Source organism: Neolamprologus brichardi, chromosome 23 (assembly GCF_056152115.1).
Source record: "Neolamprologus brichardi isolate AB-2024 chromosome 23, ASM5615211v1, whole genome shotgun sequence".
Classification (NCBI taxonomy): domain Eukaryota; kingdom Metazoa; phylum Chordata; class Actinopteri; order Cichliformes; family Cichlidae; genus Neolamprologus; species Neolamprologus brichardi.
Genome location: NC_142125.1, coordinates 13,274,506 through 13,294,866, shown reverse-complemented (window position 1 = coordinate 13,294,866; position 20,361 = coordinate 13,274,506). Strand labels below are relative to the sequence as shown.

At 40.7% G+C, this 20,361-nt stretch overlaps 1 protein-coding gene across 1 annotated transcript; it reads left to right on the top strand.

Annotated features, from left to right (window-relative positions):
• The first annotated feature begins 5,172 nt into the window (after positions 1-5,172).
• Positions 5,173-17,763, top strand: sap130a (Sin3A associated protein 130 a). The gene is made up of 21 exons (XM_006790421.2): positions 5,173-5,421; positions 6,788-6,915; positions 6,993-7,267; positions 7,694-7,861; positions 7,946-8,042; positions 8,231-8,343; positions 8,445-8,569; positions 8,698-8,845; positions 8,929-9,019; positions 9,117-9,221; positions 9,430-9,571; positions 10,038-10,153; positions 10,253-10,540; positions 10,625-10,799; positions 11,412-11,507; positions 11,590-11,951; positions 12,037-12,282; positions 12,373-12,498; positions 15,014-15,117; positions 15,292-15,405; positions 16,621-17,763. Exons 2-21 carry the CDS (start codon positions 6,804-6,806, stop codon positions 16,777-16,779), a joined length of 3,162 nt encoding a protein of 1,053 aa, XP_006790484.2. The 5' UTR covers positions 5,173-5,421; positions 6,788-6,803; the 3' UTR covers positions 16,780-17,763.
• The last annotated feature ends 2,598 nt before the right edge of the window (positions 17,764-20,361 follow it).

The window sequence follows — 20,361 nt, the reverse complement described above, 5'->3', positions numbered from 1 at the left end:
CTATCTGTGCAAATGCAGATCACATTTCCTGACTCGTATGTCAGTAACTGCGAGTGAGGTGAAGCTCAGCTGAGGGAAAAGGTTAGGGTTACGTGAGTACTAAGTTTGAACAGCATCATAGTGGGAAATTTAGCTGAAAAGTCATCCTCCTCCAGCCTGCATGGAGAAAGGTTAAACCTTCATGTATGCATTCCACATACATGCGGACTGGAGCATAACTTACAAAGACTGTTGTCAGGTTATCGCCGTGATTTCACCACTGTGACTCCTGCCAACTGTGCGCGTGATTCAATCAGAGTGGATCAAGAACAGATGTCAATGTTCTGAATTTCGACTTTGTTTGTTTTTCATGGTATGAAAGTGCAGACTCGTGTGAAATGCACTCCACATAATTCACGCTTCATCTACAGTCAGAAAAATGTTAAAGTCAAGCGCCATTTGAAGCAATGCGAGATACAATCGAAGTGTGTGTGAGGAATGAAGGGGACAGTTGGTAACAAATCATCTGTCCTCCTTTCCTTTTGAGCACATTTTGTACTAAAGGCATGTGTGAAATATTCGGAAAAATAACTGTGGGGCTCTGTGTTTTGCCTTGATTTCCATGGAGATTCCAAAACTTCCTGCCTACAGCAGCCATGGAATGTGCCCCCGCCCCCTCAGCGTTTCCACATAAATCAGGGCACTGACTTCTAATTTTAGGGATGTTAGAGAGACGATGCAAATCTCTCAGAGGAGGCCACTGGCAGCAAATTTTTCGGCCTGAGTCCACTGCAACATTATTTGCTGAACTGCTCGACTTAATTCAATTAAGCTTTATTTATAAAAAGTCAGCTTACAATAACAGTCACCTCTATGTAGTACGGTAAAGACTCAACAACATTAGATCAAATGAGCACCACTTGGTGATGGTGGAGACGAAGAACTCCAGCAGAAGATGCATCCAGCAGGGAGGAGCTGACATCTTAGAGAAAAGGAGCTTATTCCGATCTCCTACTTCAACCTAACGTCACAGCAAAGCTCTGTCGATTTCAGCTGAGCATTGTTTGGGTGACATGTCTGTCACGTTCTCATGAGGATGATGTCTTTTTGCTAAAGTGTTTTGTCTTGTTTTTTTAAGACAAAAGTCCAAGTCATCATTATCAGCTTCTGCAGCGTTTTATCAGCACTGTTCATGTGCAGCATGTCTTTAAGCTCCATCCATCTATTTTCTTCTTCTTACCCAATGGACTGGGGCCTAGAGTGAGAGGGGGGTACACCCTAGACAGGCCACCAGTCGATGGTAGGACCAACATAGAGAGACAAACCATTCACACTTACATTTGTGCCATTAATCATTTTATAATCTCCAATTAACCTAAGCCTATGTATATCCTTGGATAGTGGGAGGAAGCTAGAGTACCTGTAGAGAACCCATGCAGACACGGGAGAACGGGCAAACTCTCTGGCCAGATGGTGACTTTGAATCCAGTTCAAACTTCAACTCCACTTTGCCCATCGGGGACCCTCAACACGAACGTCTGAACATGATCCTTCATCTGCTCTATGTTGATGTCTATATATTAGCCTAACTATATCTCTGTAGCTAGCCACCAACTACCACATCATTATATGTTAACATCTGGCTAATGTAAGTAACTTTCTGCTAAACCTTACAAATCCTTTTTTTTTCATGGATGCCTGGACAGGAAACTTTACTGTAACATCTGGGAGAACAGCCAAACTGAGTTGAAAGAATCTGGAGCTTTGTGAGCTCTCTGTGGTGCCCCAGTGTTTGATGGAGTTCAGACATAATGACTTGTTTAATTAATTGAGTTGTGAGATAATGAAGCTGCCATGTTTGAAAGGGGTTCTTGGGGAGAGTATACTTCATTAACCACGGAGAACCTCTCTTTGGTGCTTTAGCTGGTTGCTGTCTGGGTCTGCTAGTGGTTTCCAGTGAATCAACTGTGCTGCGCAATCCAGAAAGGCCGATTCATTGTAGGGAAGGAATTATTAGATGAGTCAAAACACACTGTGTCTGTAGCAACACGGAGAGACGTGCTGCAGAGGACAACCTTCATGCCAAAGAAAAACCAAAAAACCAAAATAAAAAATGAGTCAACATTAAGATCAGACATTGTACAGCTGTGAAAAGTCACTTAACTGAAGTCTGAAATGGTTATGAGTAATTAACAATGCAGACAAATGAGTAAGAGTCAAACTGGTATGTCACAGAAAAACAGTGTTTCTTTCTTTTGCTGGTACTCATGTTAACATTTCCTTGATTTTAATCACTGATCTTACTAACTTACTGCTTACTTCCTTGGACTCATTTAATCGTTCCAAATAAAACCAGTCACAAATAATATCCAAAGAATTCACGAGTGTTTCACAACTTAAAGAAACATACCGGCAGGTGTATGCAACTGAATAGGCACAGCTGGGGAATTCCATGGCATGCCTCAGCAGGCAGCAGTGGTTGAATAACCCTTTATGATGCAGGTGGATATAAATGACGACTATGGGGAGAGAGCTGATCGCTGATGAAAGATCATTTGTGAATTTTCACTCATGTTAATGTAGAAAAAAAAGAAGAACTTGACACTGTTTTAACACTTAAGTGGGAAAATACTGTAGTGACTTAAATAACTGTTATACCTTATCTTCATATATATTCATATACTCTTTTAAAATGTTCTCTTTTAGTTTATCATACCAATACTCTTTTCCTTTATATAATTAATCATTGGTGTGTGAAGTCTATCGTTTTGATTTTTGTTTAGTTTTGGGTTCCAGTTTTATTATTACTCTTACATCCCTGTGTTCCTCTGCTTTGTGTTTACTAGGAGTTTACCTACTTCCATATTTAGCAGCGTCTATTTCCTGTTTTACTTTGAAAGAGTTTTTATTTTCCTGTGACTGCTTTTTCAATCTTTCTGTTGGTCTGGTTGTCTTGACTGTTTTTACATGTTGTTAATTACTATGTCCTGCATCTCTTTTAACTCTTTTGTATAATCCCGGTCAGGCACCAGTATATAATCTTATGAAGCTTAATATTAATACAATTTAATATTAATATCCTAGATTATAAAAGTATATAAATGGCAGAAAACATGAAAAAAACAAAACAGAAATGGTGCCATAAATTTGATAGTCAGAATCAGAATCAGAAAAACTTTATTTATCCCCAAGGGGCAATTAGTTTTTAGCTTTGAAAAATAGTGCAAACTAACTGAAGTAGATGTGCGCTAATGCTGAAATACATTACAACATATTTACTTATAATAAAGGAGCAATTTTTGATTGTGCTAATGGAGGGCAGCATATTTCCAAAACAGGGCAAAAGAAAAAGGCATGGCATCAGCAAAGTCGCTGGGCAACAGAAATATCTATGCCAAATTCATCCTACAGTTGTTGAACCGACCTTTAAACATACATTTCCACCTGTTAGCTAAAAATCAGCTAGTCCCAAAAACAGCATCATAAATCCCTTAAAAACTATATAAAGTACAGTTTCATATGTCCTAATCCTGTTGCTGTTTCTACAGAACTTTTTCACATGTTTCCCACAAGAAATATGTATATATCTATTTGATCACACTGATGGTATGAGATGTGTAGTTTGTAATCCAGCAGCTGAATAGCCTAACGATATGACCCAGAGTTGTGCATAGTTTTATATCTTTCCAATCGTTTTTACTTTGTTGTATACATTTTTTCCAGATGGTGTTTGTGGTTATGATTAATTGTGTAGTTTCACTGTAATTTTAGTCTCAGTAAACAAAGATAAACTAAAGCAATAATTTTGACCAAAGCAGAAAATCACAGAAAATATTTTTCTCATTTTTTCCGTTAAGTTTAGTTCTTATTTTTATGTCAGTTGGCTAAAATATTTTTTTACATGTACTTCTACATGAAGTTAATCATAATAACGTTGACATATACCAGGGGAGCTTCCAGGATGTTTTATAAAATTGGTTATCATGTCGGGGCTCACAGGAAACCAAAAGATATATGATCGGCAATATACATGGGGGTAAAGTAAACATCTGGACTTCTGGGGTGATACAGATGTTTTACATGAAAAGGGGCTAGAGAAGACTTTGAGCATAATTCTATATTTAAAAACTGTTTTATTTAAAACATAACCCCACCTACTAATGCAAATTTTCACTGAAATATACTTTAGAACATAAATTAAAAATACTCATTATGGAGATTCAGTAGAAAAAAGATTAAGTTGAAAAATTAGCTAAGTACGTTTTTTTTTCTGAGGGGGGGGGTTAATATCCAACACTGTGATTTGCTCTGACGAGGAACCAAAAAGGTTGCTAACCAAAATGGGTATAAGATGAGAAACTCAGTGTGACTAAAAAGGGGAAAGGGGGTAATGGAAACATGTAGAGAATGTAAAGATGTTTTGATGACCTGCTGCTGCTCTCTAGTGTTTATGTGAAGGTATTACAGTTGCTCCTCCTCGGTGTGCTGGGACTGAACTTCATGCCAGAGCTTTTTTAGTAGTGGGGCAAGCATAAAGTGTAAGAGAACAAAATGTCTTTAAGGGCTTGGATCTTAATGTTTTGAAGCTTTACTTTAAGTTTTGTTCCTGTCCTTGTGATTGGTGACAAAAGGATAGCAACATGAGTGAAAGGGAAAATTTAGAAGCTTTCTTTGTTTGTTTTGCATGTAAGCGAAAATGAAAACATTAAAAAAAAAACCTAGGGATATGTTTTATTTGATTTGCAAATGGGTACTGAGCTCCTGTTTATTAAAAAACAAAAATCAGGCAGTGGAGACCATTTTAACAGTGTTTATTTCTCCCGTAAATCAGGAAATTTACATGTTAAAGACAGCTTAACGTTTAACAGGATTTAAAATATTTCATTACATTTAACAAGTACTGACTATTGGAATACACCAAGAGTTGGCACATTATGAGGGGTGCCTGAAATCCTTTACTTTAAATATATTGGGGTGTTTTTTGTAATTTAATTCTTGAATTATGTGTCTGGTCGCTTATTTCTTTGATTTAATTACTTTCTGTGCGGATATTTCATTGCTGTTGAAGCATAGGCAGCATCAAGTGGCCTTTAGAAGAACTGCAGTTTTTTGCACTTCCGCCTTGGCTTCATTTTTTCGGAGGTTCCCACTTGGCTCCAAAGTGAGCTCGATTGCGTCCGTCGATCACGTGACTAGAGTGTCTTAGCGTCCCCCCTAACAACCGCCTACCTCCTTCAGCCCGTTGTACCGCTTTATGGCGCTAAAAACATTTCTATTGGCCAGCGATCGAGCAGTCCCTTCTCTGGTTGGTTGAATGTAGAAAGTAGGTGCAGTCCTTTCTCAGCGGTCTTCCGGCTTGCATTTTGAGAGTGAAAAAAAGAAAAGACGAATGGAAAAATTGTAATCCACAAAACGAGCATTGCCCAGCAACTCATCGATACGGTAAAGTCTGCGCACACACAACAGCCTTTTTGTCATTTTAGCTGTAGGAAGTTTGTGCCGCTGTACTCTGTAGAAAGTTCAGGATTTGGCATGAAAAGCAGGTTAGCGGGGCTAGCGCTTCCATGTTAGCATGCTGCTAGGTGGGATAGCTGCCTAATGAGGCAGCTTTTCGGTTTTAGGGTTACAGAGGCTAAAACAGCCACCACGGTGGATAGTATCTGACTGAGCTGAAAACGGGTGTGATTCTAGTTGAAAGGCCTTCTCTGTGCATGCTTGTTAACGTCATATTTGGTGCGCATCGACTCAGTTTGCTGTGTGTCATACGATACCGACTACATAATGCCAAACAAAGGTACTGAAACCGTTCGATCCTTTTCAGACACTCAAATACAGCATTTTCTGTGATTTTAAACAGCTCTAAATGTCATGGACACGTCCTCTGCCCTCCGTCTGTCCGTTTTACGTTCCCGCGCTGCATGTGAAGGGTTAATCTACATGGCTTTTGTTGTTGTTGAGGTCCTCGGACTGGATCGTCAAGAGCAGAGGTTTTCAAATATTTTGTGACCAAAGTGTGAGCTAAAATTTCACGGCATACTTGTATTTATACCAGGGGCAAATAATCTATATTCAGGTCGGGAATTTAACCCCATCCCGGGATACTGAAGCTAACCCTGTGTGGTATTCAGGGCTTACAGTCTCATGTTGTCTGTACGTAGCTACAATAATTAACTTTAATAATTGGATGTTTTAGTATTTTCAGTAAGAGTGAAGAGAGTCTGTATCCACAACTATGCAAAGCACGTCCATAATGAACAGTTATGCCGTTATTTAAGATATTTGTGTCATAAATGTATTTCATTTTTAAATCGTAGTAGGCATACAGCGGCTGTATGGGAAAAAAGCCTATTAGAAACTGAACTGTACTGTGCAAAAAGTCTTGACACATTGGGAAATGGGTGCAGAAATTATTTGAAACATGCAAACATACATGGAAATACAGTACATAAGGCCAAAACGGAGTTTGTGCAATTCTAACGAGCTTACATTCGTAACGTTTTGTATTCATAATTACTTTTAAAACATCCTCCACGACTGAGCCTCCATTGTGTTTTACAGATGGCGGTGGAAACTCATTTTTGAACCTCTTTCCTCACCTCCCGTTATATCCAAAACAATTTGACCCCAAAAATCTCACTTTGGATTAATAACTCCATTAGACCAGTTGTCACAGATTTTCAGTCAGTTTCTTGTGTAATTTGGCAAATCTGGCATTCCTCAGCCTTTTCTCCCTGTGTCCTATGATGACTATGGTAGTGTTTTTAACTTTGTCATATCCTGTGTGCATCTGCTTTGCATCCTGTTTTAGATCATAAATAGTTAAAATGAGCTCCCAGCAATTCCCCCGACACGGGCTGCCTGCTTCCAGTGGGGGAGCACCTCAGATCCCAGCACCTGGAAACCTGGTGCCTGTAAATCAACCGTCAAACGCTTCAGGTAACATTTAATCACACAAAAACGGCAGAGAAGATGTAAGTGTGTAGTTGATATCTAATCAAGTTGTTTTTCCTCAGGTGGAGGTGGTGGAGATGCAGACAGCAGTCGGGATGGTGACCACGGTCAGCATGATCATCCACCTGCCGGTGGCGGGGGAACCTCGACTTTCAGAGATGAAAAGCAAGAGACCATGGTGGTCAGACCATACCCACAAGTACAGACGCAGCTCGGCCAGCCTCCAGCTGCCACCCAAAACGTGGCCATTCAGCCCGGCACACCTGCGACCTTACCCACCCCCTCTGTCCAGCTCCCACAGGGCCAGCCTGCAGTGCTTACTGAAAGCCAGATGAAGGTGACCTTTAAGTCCCTGTTTGAGTTTCTATAAACTTAACCATCTGCTCTCTTATATTGGCAAAGTTTTCTGAGTGTAGACAGTGTTCAACGTAACATTTTTCCCCTGGTCTCAGCTTTTGCAATTCCTGAAAATAACAAGACAACAATTTTCCTTATATTTTAAAAAAGTATGTTATTGTAGACTAAGCTACCCAACAATAACTTAAAAAAGTTAAAATTAGCTCTGAAGTACCAAAAGGTTCAGTAAAACTCTGATCTGTGGGGGGAAAATGTTATGCTGTAGACAGGAATCTCATGATAGGATATTTCTTTTTTTACTTGAGCTTGAACTTTTCACCTGGGCTGTCTGAATCTGATCATCTAGCTTGTATTATTTGTAAAAACAAACAGATGTTAATTTTTTTTAAATTTATGTCTTTTTCAGGCGGTCTTGAAGTCACCAATGCCAAGTCGTCTTATTGCTCCAGCACCAGCTTCCAACCAGGCTCATATGCCCATACCCCCCAAGGTGCCTGGTCACATAACAGTCACCATCGAGAGCAGCATCGCTACCACCCCGTCTATCCCTGTGGCAACCATCAGTGGTCAGCAGGTGAGTCTTTTCTACATTTGCTTTTAATGTTTGTCTTTTTCCTGCTGATAACTAAAGACCTGTACTACTTTCTTGGTGTTTAAGGGTCACTCAAGCAACGTGCACCTGATGCCGAACTTTCAGATCATCAGGACCCCTGCTGCAGTTCCTCAGCAGTCCTTCCCACCACACTTGCCTCGAGGTATATAGCGAGGAAGACTCCTGTGGGAGTAACTTTAGTGCAGCTTTGGGAAACGAGTACTTGTAAATGATCTGTCAAAGAGAAAGTAAAAGTTAGATGCAGACTGATTTGGACAGTCATCTCCTAAATGTTGTCGACAGTATGTCAGGCTTGCATTTTGATGGATTGCTGTATTTTCTGTCCTGCAGGGGCTGCTGCAGCAGCTGTTATGTCCAGCTCCAAAACTGTCTTGCGACCAGCCACTGGAGCAAGTGCAGGCACTGCCCAGCCTACAGTGCCGCACATCATTCACCAGATTCAGGTGCCCTGCAGAACTTTAAAGAAATAAGAATATTCATGTTAGTTATGTAGAAGCACAGAGTATAAGACTGCTGCTGTTTTTTTTTTCCATACTGTCCACAGTCCCGATCTCCTGCAACAACCTCTACAGCTGTCCTCCCAACCGTGGTGGCTCCCATCTCAGTGACTAGAACTCAATCTCCAGTTATCAGCCAAACAGTCTCACACTCTCCAGAGGTGATACATGGGTAAGAAAAGATAAAGTCTGAGATCGTTCAGTGTTCTTAGCCAAGTTTGTTCGCAGTTTAGTGCTACTTGTTTACTTTGCATTTTTGAAGAGGTCATATTTAACTATTTATTTATTTTACTATTTCAGGCGTCCAGCAATGACCATTCACCCCCCTCCACCCGCTGTCAGCATCCAGAGGCCTCAGGGGACCCGTGACACAGCCACACGGATCACTTTGCCATCACACCCTGCAGTCGGAGCTCAGAAGCCCCAGCCTCCGCACACAATGACACAGGTTACTACTCTTAATGATGCACTGCAAAAATATGCAATATTTATTTTGCATAATAACTAAAATCTTGCCTTTTTTCCACACAGAAATCCATATTCAGTAATGTGACACCAGTAGCTGCAGCAACTGTGGCACCAATAGTTGCCACGAACACTGTGCCATCAACAACCACAATAGGTATCAGCTTTTATCTTGATTAGCAATGCGTCAGCATGTCAAAATCTTTGTGTTGTTACTAAAGAAGAAGCTGAAATCTTGTTTCATTTCTGTTTAGGCGCTGTGACACACACCCAAATGACGAGTAGCACAATTGTCACTATGACAATGGCCTCACACTCTTCTCATGCTACAGCAGTGACCACCTCCACCATCCCTGTTGGTATGTTGACTCTTTAGCCTCGTTCATGCAACATTCATTTTTGTGCTGCTGCCTTTTTAAATGACATGGAACAGAACGAGCTGCGTGTTTACATCTTGGAAGTAATGAAATATTATTTCTAGTTCATGCACATCCCTACATATGCTATCTCACCTTTCATTATTAGCATGTAGCTTTTCTTAACAGTCTTCTGGGGTGTTGTTCACAGCTAAAGTGGTCCCTCAGCCTATTGCCCATTCTTCACCCCGTGTTCAGCCTGACTACCCAGGAGAGAGAGCCAACCTCATCCCCATCCCTGGCCACAGGTCTTCTCCCAACCCTGTCACCATGGAAGCCCGCAGCGACAATAGGTGAGCTCACTGTGCTGTGGAATTTAGTCTGATCATATGATGGGGTATTACACAGTTGTATCAAAAATCTGTGCGCTTTCCTCTTATTTCCTCTAAAGTTGTGGAATTAATCCAAGTTTAATTTCAGCTGAAATTTTTGGCCAATTAGAAAACAAGTTGTGTCACATTGTGTTTTCCATTTTACCTTTCAGCATATCCTCTTTATTGTTCTCCCTCCATAAAACTTCCAATTCAAACTAAGCTATAGGGAAAAAAATCAGCTCCCCCTTTTTTTTGAAAATTTATTTTTGAACATTTGAAGAAAAATATATTAATCAAAAGTATTAAATATATTAAATATCTCTTTAAGTCTGGACCAGCATGTGGCAATGATCCAGATCACAAGAGTTTAAAGTATTAAAAACATCACAGACAATGAAGACAACCAATCCAATCTTGTTTTAATTCTTGTTTCTTTCTTGTTAAGACCTTCTGTACCAGTGCAGTTCCAGTATTTCCTGCCTGCCTACTCTTCGTCATACCCTCTGACACATACCTACACCCCTATTAGCAGCTCTGTGTCCACCATCCGCCAGTACCCCGGTAAGCACTTGCTATAGTCCCAGTGTCTGCTCATTATTGGAAGGACTTAAGTCTAGTTTAGTGTAATGAAAAATCTTTTACCCTTTTGTGCTCTCTAAGTTACTCCTCAAGCTCCGAGTTCAGCGTTGCCAGCTCAAGCTGGAGTGGGCGTGGCGACCACTGTGCACCTGAACCACATGCAGCTGATGGCAGTGGACCGCATCGGTCTGCCGTCTGCACAGATCAGCACCCAGGGGATTCAGCAAGCACCGATTGCAGCGCAGGGCATTCAACCTGCATCGATAGGCGTTCAGGGTTTGCACACGTCTGCGTCAATCACCACACAGGGAATACAGCAGGCGCCGGTCACTCAACAGCAGCAGCAACCGCAGTCTGAAGCAAAGCCTGGTAGTTACTTAGATCATACCAAATAGCCTGGTCTCTGAGTCTTTTACTGAAATTTGTTTGTAATTAATGTTTTTTTAAATTCAGGGGTTGTTTTAGCTGATGGCTTTGTAGCAAGCCCCATTAGCAGCACCTTCAGCACGACCCAGCCGGTAGCCACCATGGTGCAGGCGCACACCCAGGGGGGAGGAGTGGGAGGAGCTCCCACACTGGTCTCCTCCCCAAGACCGAGTATTCTCCGCAAGAAGCCCGCCAATGAAACGTGAGTATAACACACGAAGCAGGGTTTTGCAGTAAACCTTACATCTTGTTTTTCTAAAATTTTGGCTTACATTTCACTCTTAGTTAGTTTCAATTTGAATAATATCACCACATAAATAAAAAGCTGTATGAAATATAGTAAAATGAGTCTATTGAGTAAAATAGCTCAATAAATTCAATAAAGCAAAATAAATATGGAGAATGCTGAGACATTTTGCAGGGTAGAAATAAAACTGAGATGAATACACAGATGATTCCCTACTAGAGAGATGGCTAGTTTTGAAACCAAAACATAGGAAAAGTTGCAAACTCAGCAACTTATTCTAACCAGAGTAAACAAACTAAAGGTTTGAAAAAGCACTGAACTGAATATTTTCAAGCTTATATATAAAATCTCTTTAACCAAACATGATGAGAGTAGAGGAGTGAGGGAGAAACACAGAAGCATCGTTGTTGGAGATTGTCAGTAATCGCTCTAAATGCAGGATTACTTTCACACGCTGATCAACAGCTCTGAATCCACAGTGTCAAAATATCCATGTCGAACCATATCAAACTTCCAATTCCAGGAAAATAGTTTAATGTTTTCTTTTCTACACTTCCCCTTTCTCAGGTGTGTTCGTAAGAACCTGATCCCCGCCCAGACTGAAGCCAGTACTGGGAGAATTGACAGCGGCGTGAGAGGAGCGGGATCGCCTCGGCCCGCTGGGTGAGCTTGTGTCTCATTTGTTACATGCGTGTTCACTTCCTGTTCCGTGTCAGTGATGTAACGGGTTTTGTTCATCCATCAGAGTGAAGCCCAAAGCTGAGGTGCACATGGCAGTGGCCCCTCCTGTCATAGCTACAGTAGAAGCATTGCCTTCTCAGGGCGGAGAGCAGCAGGCGGTGTCCTCGAGCACCCAGCACCTCGCTCAAGCCATCCCCACCATGCTGGCTACACCCGGCCCCGTGCCTCCCTCGCAGCCCTCCACTGTCCTGTCCTCCTTGCCGGCTGCCATGGCTGTGACTCCCCCTGTCCCGGCCTCGATGGCCAACACTGTGGCTTCCCCCACCCAGCCGGCTGCCAGCAGCACTCCAGCATGTGCCACGAGCTCTGTCTGCCCAGATGTGAAAATCAAGCAGGAAGTGGAGGCGATGGACACCTCTCAGCCAGGTGACAAACACGTTTGTGCTCCAAATGTTAAAGATCATCTTTATAGAAAATATAAATAAAAACTAACATGCAGGCTTCCCCTTAGATCCCAACACGAGTATGTCAGCAGCCCCAGCCCTCACCACACAGACGTCCACCCTGAGCACCCCAGCCACAGGCGATCTGATCCCTGGAGCCTCCCCGAGAAAGAAGCCCCGCAAGCAGCAGCATGTCATTTCCACAGAGGAGAGCGAGATGGTCGAGACTAACAGCACGGATGAGGAGAAGACCCCAGGCAGGCCCATCACCGGCAGGGCCGAGAGACGGGAATCTCCACCAAGGGAGTATGTCGGTATGTAACCTGATCATGGCGGTGCCGATGATGATGGTGATGTTTCCTGTCTGCACTATTAGTTTTGTAACACCCGTTTCTATGTTGAAGATGAAGAAGGAGTGCGCTACGTGCCGGTGAAGCCTCGCCCACCTATTACACTTTTGCGGCACTATCGTAACCCCTGGAAAGCTGCTTATCACCATTTCCAGAGGTACAGCGACATCCGGGTCAAAGGTGAGTGTCTTACTGGCTGCAAACAAAAATATTTAATATTTCATACCAGCAGCAGCTTTTTCAGTAACTGAAAAGGTGGGTTGCTTTTTAATTTCACTGTAGATTCTTATATGTGTGGTAAATATTGATGGACATTTTTGTAAACTTTTGTGCAGCTGTATGATTAATTGGTCAGTAATTGAAATCTTTATTATTTAACGCAATTATCCATTAATGCATCAAACATGCAGATCCTGAACTCAAAAACAGAGTTGAAAACATGGCTATTAAAGGTATTTACTTTAATTACTATTATAATTCAAATGAGAACCAAAAAAAAGAAAAATAGAGGTAAGGGTGATGGGTGACACAGTCACCCGGTGGGGAGTTAGGCCATGATCAGGGACTGTTTTTGACCCTAAAGGCCACCCAGAGATGAACAATACATTATAATTGTACTTAATAATATCGCTGATGATAGACTAAATAAATAGATTTTAGGTAGATGCTTGAGCATTTTAACAACTTTAACAATAATATAGACAACAATGTAGTTAAACAACTTGCAGTTGGTTTTATTGGAAATTAACTTTAAGCTGTTAGGCCCCCAGGGGTTTTCTGAGCTTTCTGCTCGAAAATGAAACGACCTAAATAAATGGAGTATTTCTCTGCAAATACAAACTCTGTGTAAACAGTCTTGGTATCAAAATAAAGCTAACACTTGTGAGATATCATCAGACATGTAAATATTACTGCAGATGTTACTATGGCAAAGTTGCTGTGACTCAAACATAGAAAAATTTGATGTTTTTATATCCCTCGTCTATTTTTTTAAAGTATTTTATAGCATATAACACCTTTGAAAATATGCTTCAGTTCACATTTAACTCCAGAAAATCATAAATCAAAATATGGATATTACCTGTCCACAGAACAGATTCATGGTGACTTAACTGCTCTTTTAACTGTTTGGTGTCTTTGCTCTGTTTGGTGTTTCTAGAAATGGTTTATATGAGATTTTAGCTGAGATTCAGAGGTTTCTGTGGAAACTACTCATGTCGACACTTATATTTCTGACCTCGTGTTGTAACTGATTAAACGTGATCTCCTCCCTTTTGCCCCCATATTTGGGGGTGCTGGGTGCTTAACTAGTTAAAAAAAAAAAAAAAAAAAAAAATCTGTCTCCTTTTTTTTTGTGTCACATAGGAAAGAAGCATCAATATCTAATGAAAAGACTTATTAGTTTGGCCTTGCTGTGTACCATTGTGGTGTTCGGTGCAGTTTTCTTGTGTTGTGGGGTTGTTGTTGTTTTTTTTCAAGTGGAGATGAATATCTCTAACAAGTTGATTTGTTCACATTTGCAAATCTTAATTTTTAAGAGAAATGTATATATGTTTTGAGTTTGTGCAATATGCATATAGTGTACAGTTTCATTTTTCAGTATTTGTCTGTGGGGCATTTTTCTATGTTTTAACAAATTTTTTTAATTTACATGGCTTTACAGAGGTGATGCTAAGGGAAATGTGCATTTAAAAAAAATATATATATATTTTTTGGTAATGTGCTGGAAAAGCTTGAAAATTGACCTTGAAAAATGCGTGCAAACCCTGAAAAGCTCATTAATGTGAAAACACTGTTATAAATAAAGATAAATCATTACACATAAAAGACACTGATTTAAATTGCAGGTATGTCATATGGATAACTAAGTTAAAACCATTTGTTTATCTTGACACAAGTTGAACTAAACATCAAGTGAGTTTAAAGTTTGAGGGGTTGAGCAAAAATGCACTGTTATGCTTCTGAATCATGCAAGAGAAAATCAATTCAGTTTTATTTATACAGCGCCAAATCACAACAACAGTCACCTCAAGGCGCTTTATATTGTAAGGCAGACCCTACAATAATACCAAATATGCAATAAGAGGAAACAAATTCCTTTTGTTTGTATTATAATCTTCCATCCATCCATTCGCTTCCGCTTATCCTTTTCAGGGTCGAGGGGGGTGCTGGAGCCTATCCCAGCTGTCATAGGGCGAGAGGCGGGGTACACCCTGGACAGGTCGCCAGTCTGTCGCAGGGCCAACACACAGGGACAGACAACCATTCGCACTCACATTCACTCGCACATTCACACCTAATGGCAATTTGGATTTTCCAATTAACCTATCCCCACAAGCTGCATGTCTTTGGACGGTGGGAGGAAGCCGGAGTACCCGGAGGGAACCCACGCAAACACGGGGAGAACATGCAAACTCCACACAGAAAGACCCCGGCCTGATGTTGGAATTGAACTCAGGACCTTCTTGCTGTGCGGCAACAGTGCTAACCACCGTGCCACCGTGCTGCCTGTATTATAATCTTGATTTTATCATTTTAAAAAAAAAAGCCAAAATCAAATAAAATGTTATAACCATAATTGAGGTTAAAATTAAAAAACATACAGAGGAGCGATCAGTGAAGTGTTTGAAAGGCTTGTGTTGAATCTTCTTTGTCGTTTTCCTCGGTTTAATTCTGCTTTTTGTTAATGTTTCAGAAGAGAAGAAGGGCTCCTTGCAGGATATGGCCAATCAGAGAGGAGTGGCATGCAGAGCACAAGGCTGGAAGATTCACCTGTGTGCGGCACAGCTCAGGCAGCTGGTGGGTGCTGACCTCCTGACCTTTGTTATATTGGCCCAGTTAATATAGTTTTGTCTTTAAATTGGGGGAAAACAGTGCTTAAATTGAGCTTCTGTTTTTAAAAAGAAATGTAATCAATTTCAGAGACTTTTACGCTCTTTAACAAGCAGATTTTTTTTGTCGCTTGTTCTGCAGTCGAGTTTGGAGCATGATGTGTACAGCCGCCTCTCCACCCTTCAGGAGGGTCTGATTCCAAAGAAGAGAGCCGGCGCAGATGATGACCTTCACCGAATTAACGAACTAATACAGGTGAGGTTGTTGCTGCACATTAAAAATAAAGGTTTCACTGCTCAGGTTATGCAAATTAGAAAAATCAGTATTTCCTAAGTTATACATGTGGGGTGGGCAGTTTAAAGAACTTCAGGACTTCTTTTAAGATATTTAGTAAATAGATAATTAAAACCTCAGCGGAGAAAAAAGACTAAACAGGAATGAAAACATGAAGAACGGTGCGAATAAAAACGGCATACCTGTGATCTGTTTAATGCCAGGCTCTCACTGCTCTGGTCATACTCTCACTGTCATTAGCAAAGTTAATGACAAAGCAAAGTTCAGTGCTTCACCCTCCAAAATACACTCATTTGGTTATAAACCATGTGGATACAAATTTTATTGCTTATTGGGTGAGTCCGCCTGCCCTGGTCCAGTGATGATGCTGAGTTGGTTATAGAAGAATATTGTCTCTCTGAATCCAGTTCACTTTTTAGAGGCGATTTGGTTTTGTCAACTTGTCTGAATTTCTCCTTGAAGTTTCGAATAGCACAGCTTATGAACCCACAATGTAAAGCATCTGAAAAGTGAAGCTCTGCCGTTTTTATACTAAAAACAAACCAATGTTCTCTCTGCTTTTCTCTCTGTGTCATCAGCAGCAAAAACATGTTTAAAACTAAAGTAAAATTGATTTCAAAGTCCAAAAATTTAAGCCCTGCACATTTTCTAAACAAAATGTGCAGGGCAAACTGGAGTTTTTGGCAGGCCATTTCTGGCCCCCGGGCCTTATGTTTGACACCTCCACTATAAGCACAGACTTGGCTCTCTATGATCCTAGTGACAGCAGATAGCCCTCATATGGTCATATGGTTATGTGTAACACAGCTGTTCAATGGCCAGCCAATCAAATTAAGCTTCGCTTTAAGGGGGAGGAGACAGAGGATGAACTGAGGGGTGGGACCAGGCCCAGTGTAAGATAAATAAGGATTATTTTTAGCTGTAATCATGCAAAGCTGCTCTGGAGTCCAAGAATAGAAGTATTGGCTGCAAATGAGTATAACAGATCCTCTTTAACACAGATTGGGCTTCTGAGTTTTGTAAACTGCTGCTTTTTTTCTTCTTCTATAGTTTGTTCATGTAGTTCCTTTTTGTTCTTGTTAGGCAGGCTGGAAAAAGCCCAACAGCTTCTCTCTTTCAGGTACATGTAATGTTAGTAATGAGTTTAGCAAACTCAATCAGTACATTTCTCCTCAGGGTAACATGCAGCGCTGTAAACTGGTGATGGACCAGGTGACCGAGGCCAGAGACACCATGATGAAAGTGCTCGACCACAAGGAGAAGGTCCTGAAGCTGCTCAACAAGAACGGCACAGTCAAGAAGTCCTCCAAACTGAAGCGCAAAGAACGGGCGTAAGAGCGACCTCCCCATCTGCCAAGAAACCGCTGCCGTTCCCACCGTCTCTCTCTCCGTGTAGGGGTGAAGGAGCTGCTCAGAGTTTTGGTGCTATGATTTGCTGCATACAATCACACGCACCCTCCATATCTGTGGGCACAGAGAAGAGCAACAGGACGGCTTCGAGGAACAGGAACTGGTTCTCGTTCAAAACACAGGAACATTGTAGGTTGTTAGAGTGGCCACTTGATGGCCACCGTGTTTTGTTTTGCCCCCTTCCCCTTTCTTTTAATGTATGAACCCCCCCCCCCAAAAGATCCTTGTTACTAACTTAGTTTCTGCCTCTTGTAAGACTTTTGGCACATTGTGTATCTGTGATATTCGGCTCTAAAAAGAGGTGCAAGGTGAGTTATCCAATGGAGCCAGTCAGAATCATTCAAAAGGACTCCTTTAGCAAACTGTAAACGGACTAATCTCAGTCGTGCTCTTTTCATCAGTCTGTGCCTTTATTTTGTCAGTGTACATGAGATGGACCGGGCCGAGCTGCTCCACACGCTCTCCAGATGCTGTTAAAATGTCATTTAAAGAAAAGTTTCAGGTTACTTCTACTGCTTCCTTTTTTTAAAAAAAATCCAGCAGCTTCATTTGTTTAAACAGAAAACAAAAAAAGATCTTTTATCAGCCACAATTTAGGTGTAATCTAAAAATCCGGATATGAGAAAATATTTCAAACTGCCATCAAATCTTCACTTAATCTGGAATAAAGAGAGCGGCTGTGCTCGTGTGAACAGCGGACTGAATTCATGTAAATCACTGTAAATGTGCTTCTGTTTTTCCATCGACCTCGTTCTTTTCCAGTTTTGTACTCGATGAACCGTTTTGTGTGCTGTGTGACGTGCCGCTTTGTGCTGCAGAGTGTACGAGCTGAAGTGAGCCTGAAACATCCAGACCTTGTACATTGTTTTTGTCTGTGTAATTATAGTAAAGATACTGAAAACAATACAAGTTCTGCTCTTATTTTTGAGTTTTCATCCTGCTAATTGTGTCCATATATAAAAACATTTCACAGCTGTATATAAATATGAGTGGATTAGGAAATTATTCTGTCTCAGATGGAATCACAGGTCGAGGATGAGCCTGGTAGCAAAATGTTCTACCTGGTTTTAAGCAGGTAGAACATTTTGATCACTTTACACAGTGAGACTTGCAGTGGGTGTAAAACGGATGTAGTTTTAGGCTATGTCCACACGTACCCGGGTATTTTTGAAAACGCAGATTTTTCTATGCCTTTGCACCTTTCGTCCACACGTAAACGGCGTTTTTGATCACCGAAAACGGAGATTTTTAAAAACTCCGGCCAGGGTGGATATTTTTGAAAACTCCGTTTTTGCATTTACGTGTGGACTAGAAAAACGGAGAGGTGTGCGCATTTATTTGACGTCACACGTTATTGTTTCGGTGAAATGAATTTCTACAATACTATTACTGTTAATTGTACTCTCTGCAGTGTTTAAATGCTTACATATACACACACAGTTACTGTCCCTCCACACATATGCCTCGGTTCTGCTTCTATGCCCCAGCTTTGTTTACTTTTTCCCACCGAGGCTTCTAGACTTCTGATTGGCCAACATTTCTACACGGATAGGAATATAGCGCCACCTGCTGCTTTGGCATGTTCCTAGCAGTGTTTTCCTTCATTTCTGCCTTTATTTTTTAAAACGAAAACGGAAAATCTCAGTTTTCAAAAATACCCGTGTACGTGTGGACGTAGCCTCAGTTTTTAACTGAAACTCACCCTCCCTGCCTGTACCCTGTTTGAACGTTGCGCTTCAAACTGTACTACAAACCCGGAACTGATACTTGTTGTACTAATTCATATGCAATTAATTAATTAGCATATGTTCAGCATTCAGTGTGCATATTATAGAAATATGTATGACTATGTTCTTGCATTTTTGCAAATCTCTAAAATTAGAAACATCCTGCATCAGAATATTATTGAAAAACTAGTTTGTCCATTTATTATTTGTAGGCCGGATGCTGTAATTCAATATTATCAGGTTGTCCTAAAAGACTTCCTGATAAGCCTTCAGATTATCAGTTTGGATTTGGGAGACAGACACCCTCTTTACTTTTAAGATTAGGCATAAAAATATATATATTTTTTTGATAAAGCTTATATTAGGGCTGGATCAGGTGGTAATTAGTTATTATTAACCTCCTTCCTCACCTCACCCCCAGCCTGTTACAGCCGATGGCCGCCCCTCCCTGAGCCTGCTTCTGCCAGACGTTTCTTCCTGTTAACAGGGGTTTTTTTCTTCCCACCGTCACCAAGTACTACATGAAAAATCTGATTCAGTCCCACGTGTCACTTAATTTGGCCACATGTTGATGCAGCTGAATTTCTTCCTTTATTTTGGTTTTTGCTTCTGGAATAATCTGACCTGTCTGTTTTTATTCGCCTTCTTTTATCTTCAGGCTGAGCCCAGTCATTCCCTTTTACTGCATGCTGTTTTACAACATAATTGCCTGTGATACATCACAACATGTTGGCAGTATTTGACCCATGACAACAGCGTGTTTATCAATCAGGAAAAGTTATTGTCACTGGCATTTATATAATCATCATTCCACTTTTGACTCAGACTCTAACTTGTTTTTTGAACCATTTAAGTTCAAAAAGACCAAAAAAATGAAAATATGATGACTATTTGTGTGCTACTGTGTACCTCATCAACCACGATGAAACCTGACTTTTACTATGTGAAAATAACACTTTATAAATAGCAGCAGTAGGTGTTTAAAAACAAATAAATTTAGGGGTTTTTTTGCGCTCGTATTAAGTAAATGTTTGGGATGTGGCATTATAATAGTTACTCTCTTGGTTCTGTGTTTGCAGGAGCAAAGTCAAAGTACCATAAAGTGGGGAAACTTCCTGGTTTCGAGCCACTCAAGGAACTAGTCCCTCATCAGTAGCAGGGGCTTCCACGCTACACATACCTGTTCTCAGGTAAGCGCTGATTTCTCTAAAAATGTAGCTAGAAAAGATAGATTTTTTTAATATTTATATGTTTTTGGTGTGTTTTTTTGGTCTTTAGTAGCAAGGTTATAAAATTCAGTGTATACTTTTGAACAAACGTGTCTTCAAAGTGAAACCCATGCTTTATTTTAGTTGCCTTTAAAGTTTGTGTAGATGTAGCAGAAGACTGCTTTTTTACATATCTAAAATATGTGGCTGTTGTATAAATCTTTAGCAGTGTTATGAAACCAACTCTCAGTCAGGCTTTGTCCTGACTGAGAGTTGGTCTTTAGGGGTTAACTGCCACAGATAAGAATGATTAGTCCGAGTCCAGTAAAGGCTGTTGAGCCTTTTAGCTTGTTTTAAGGATACTGATGTATTTTCCTGTTACTTCTGATCATTATATCAACAATAATGCTTGTCATGCTTGGAAAACTGGTTACAAATAATATTTTGGGGTGGAATAGGAGGGTGGCTGAAACACCCTGGAGCAAGTGCAAAACCGTGGAAACTGATTTTTATAGCATGGTGTAACTTTTCCTTCATAAGAAGTAGAAAAGAAAATGTTTTCGTTGCAGATT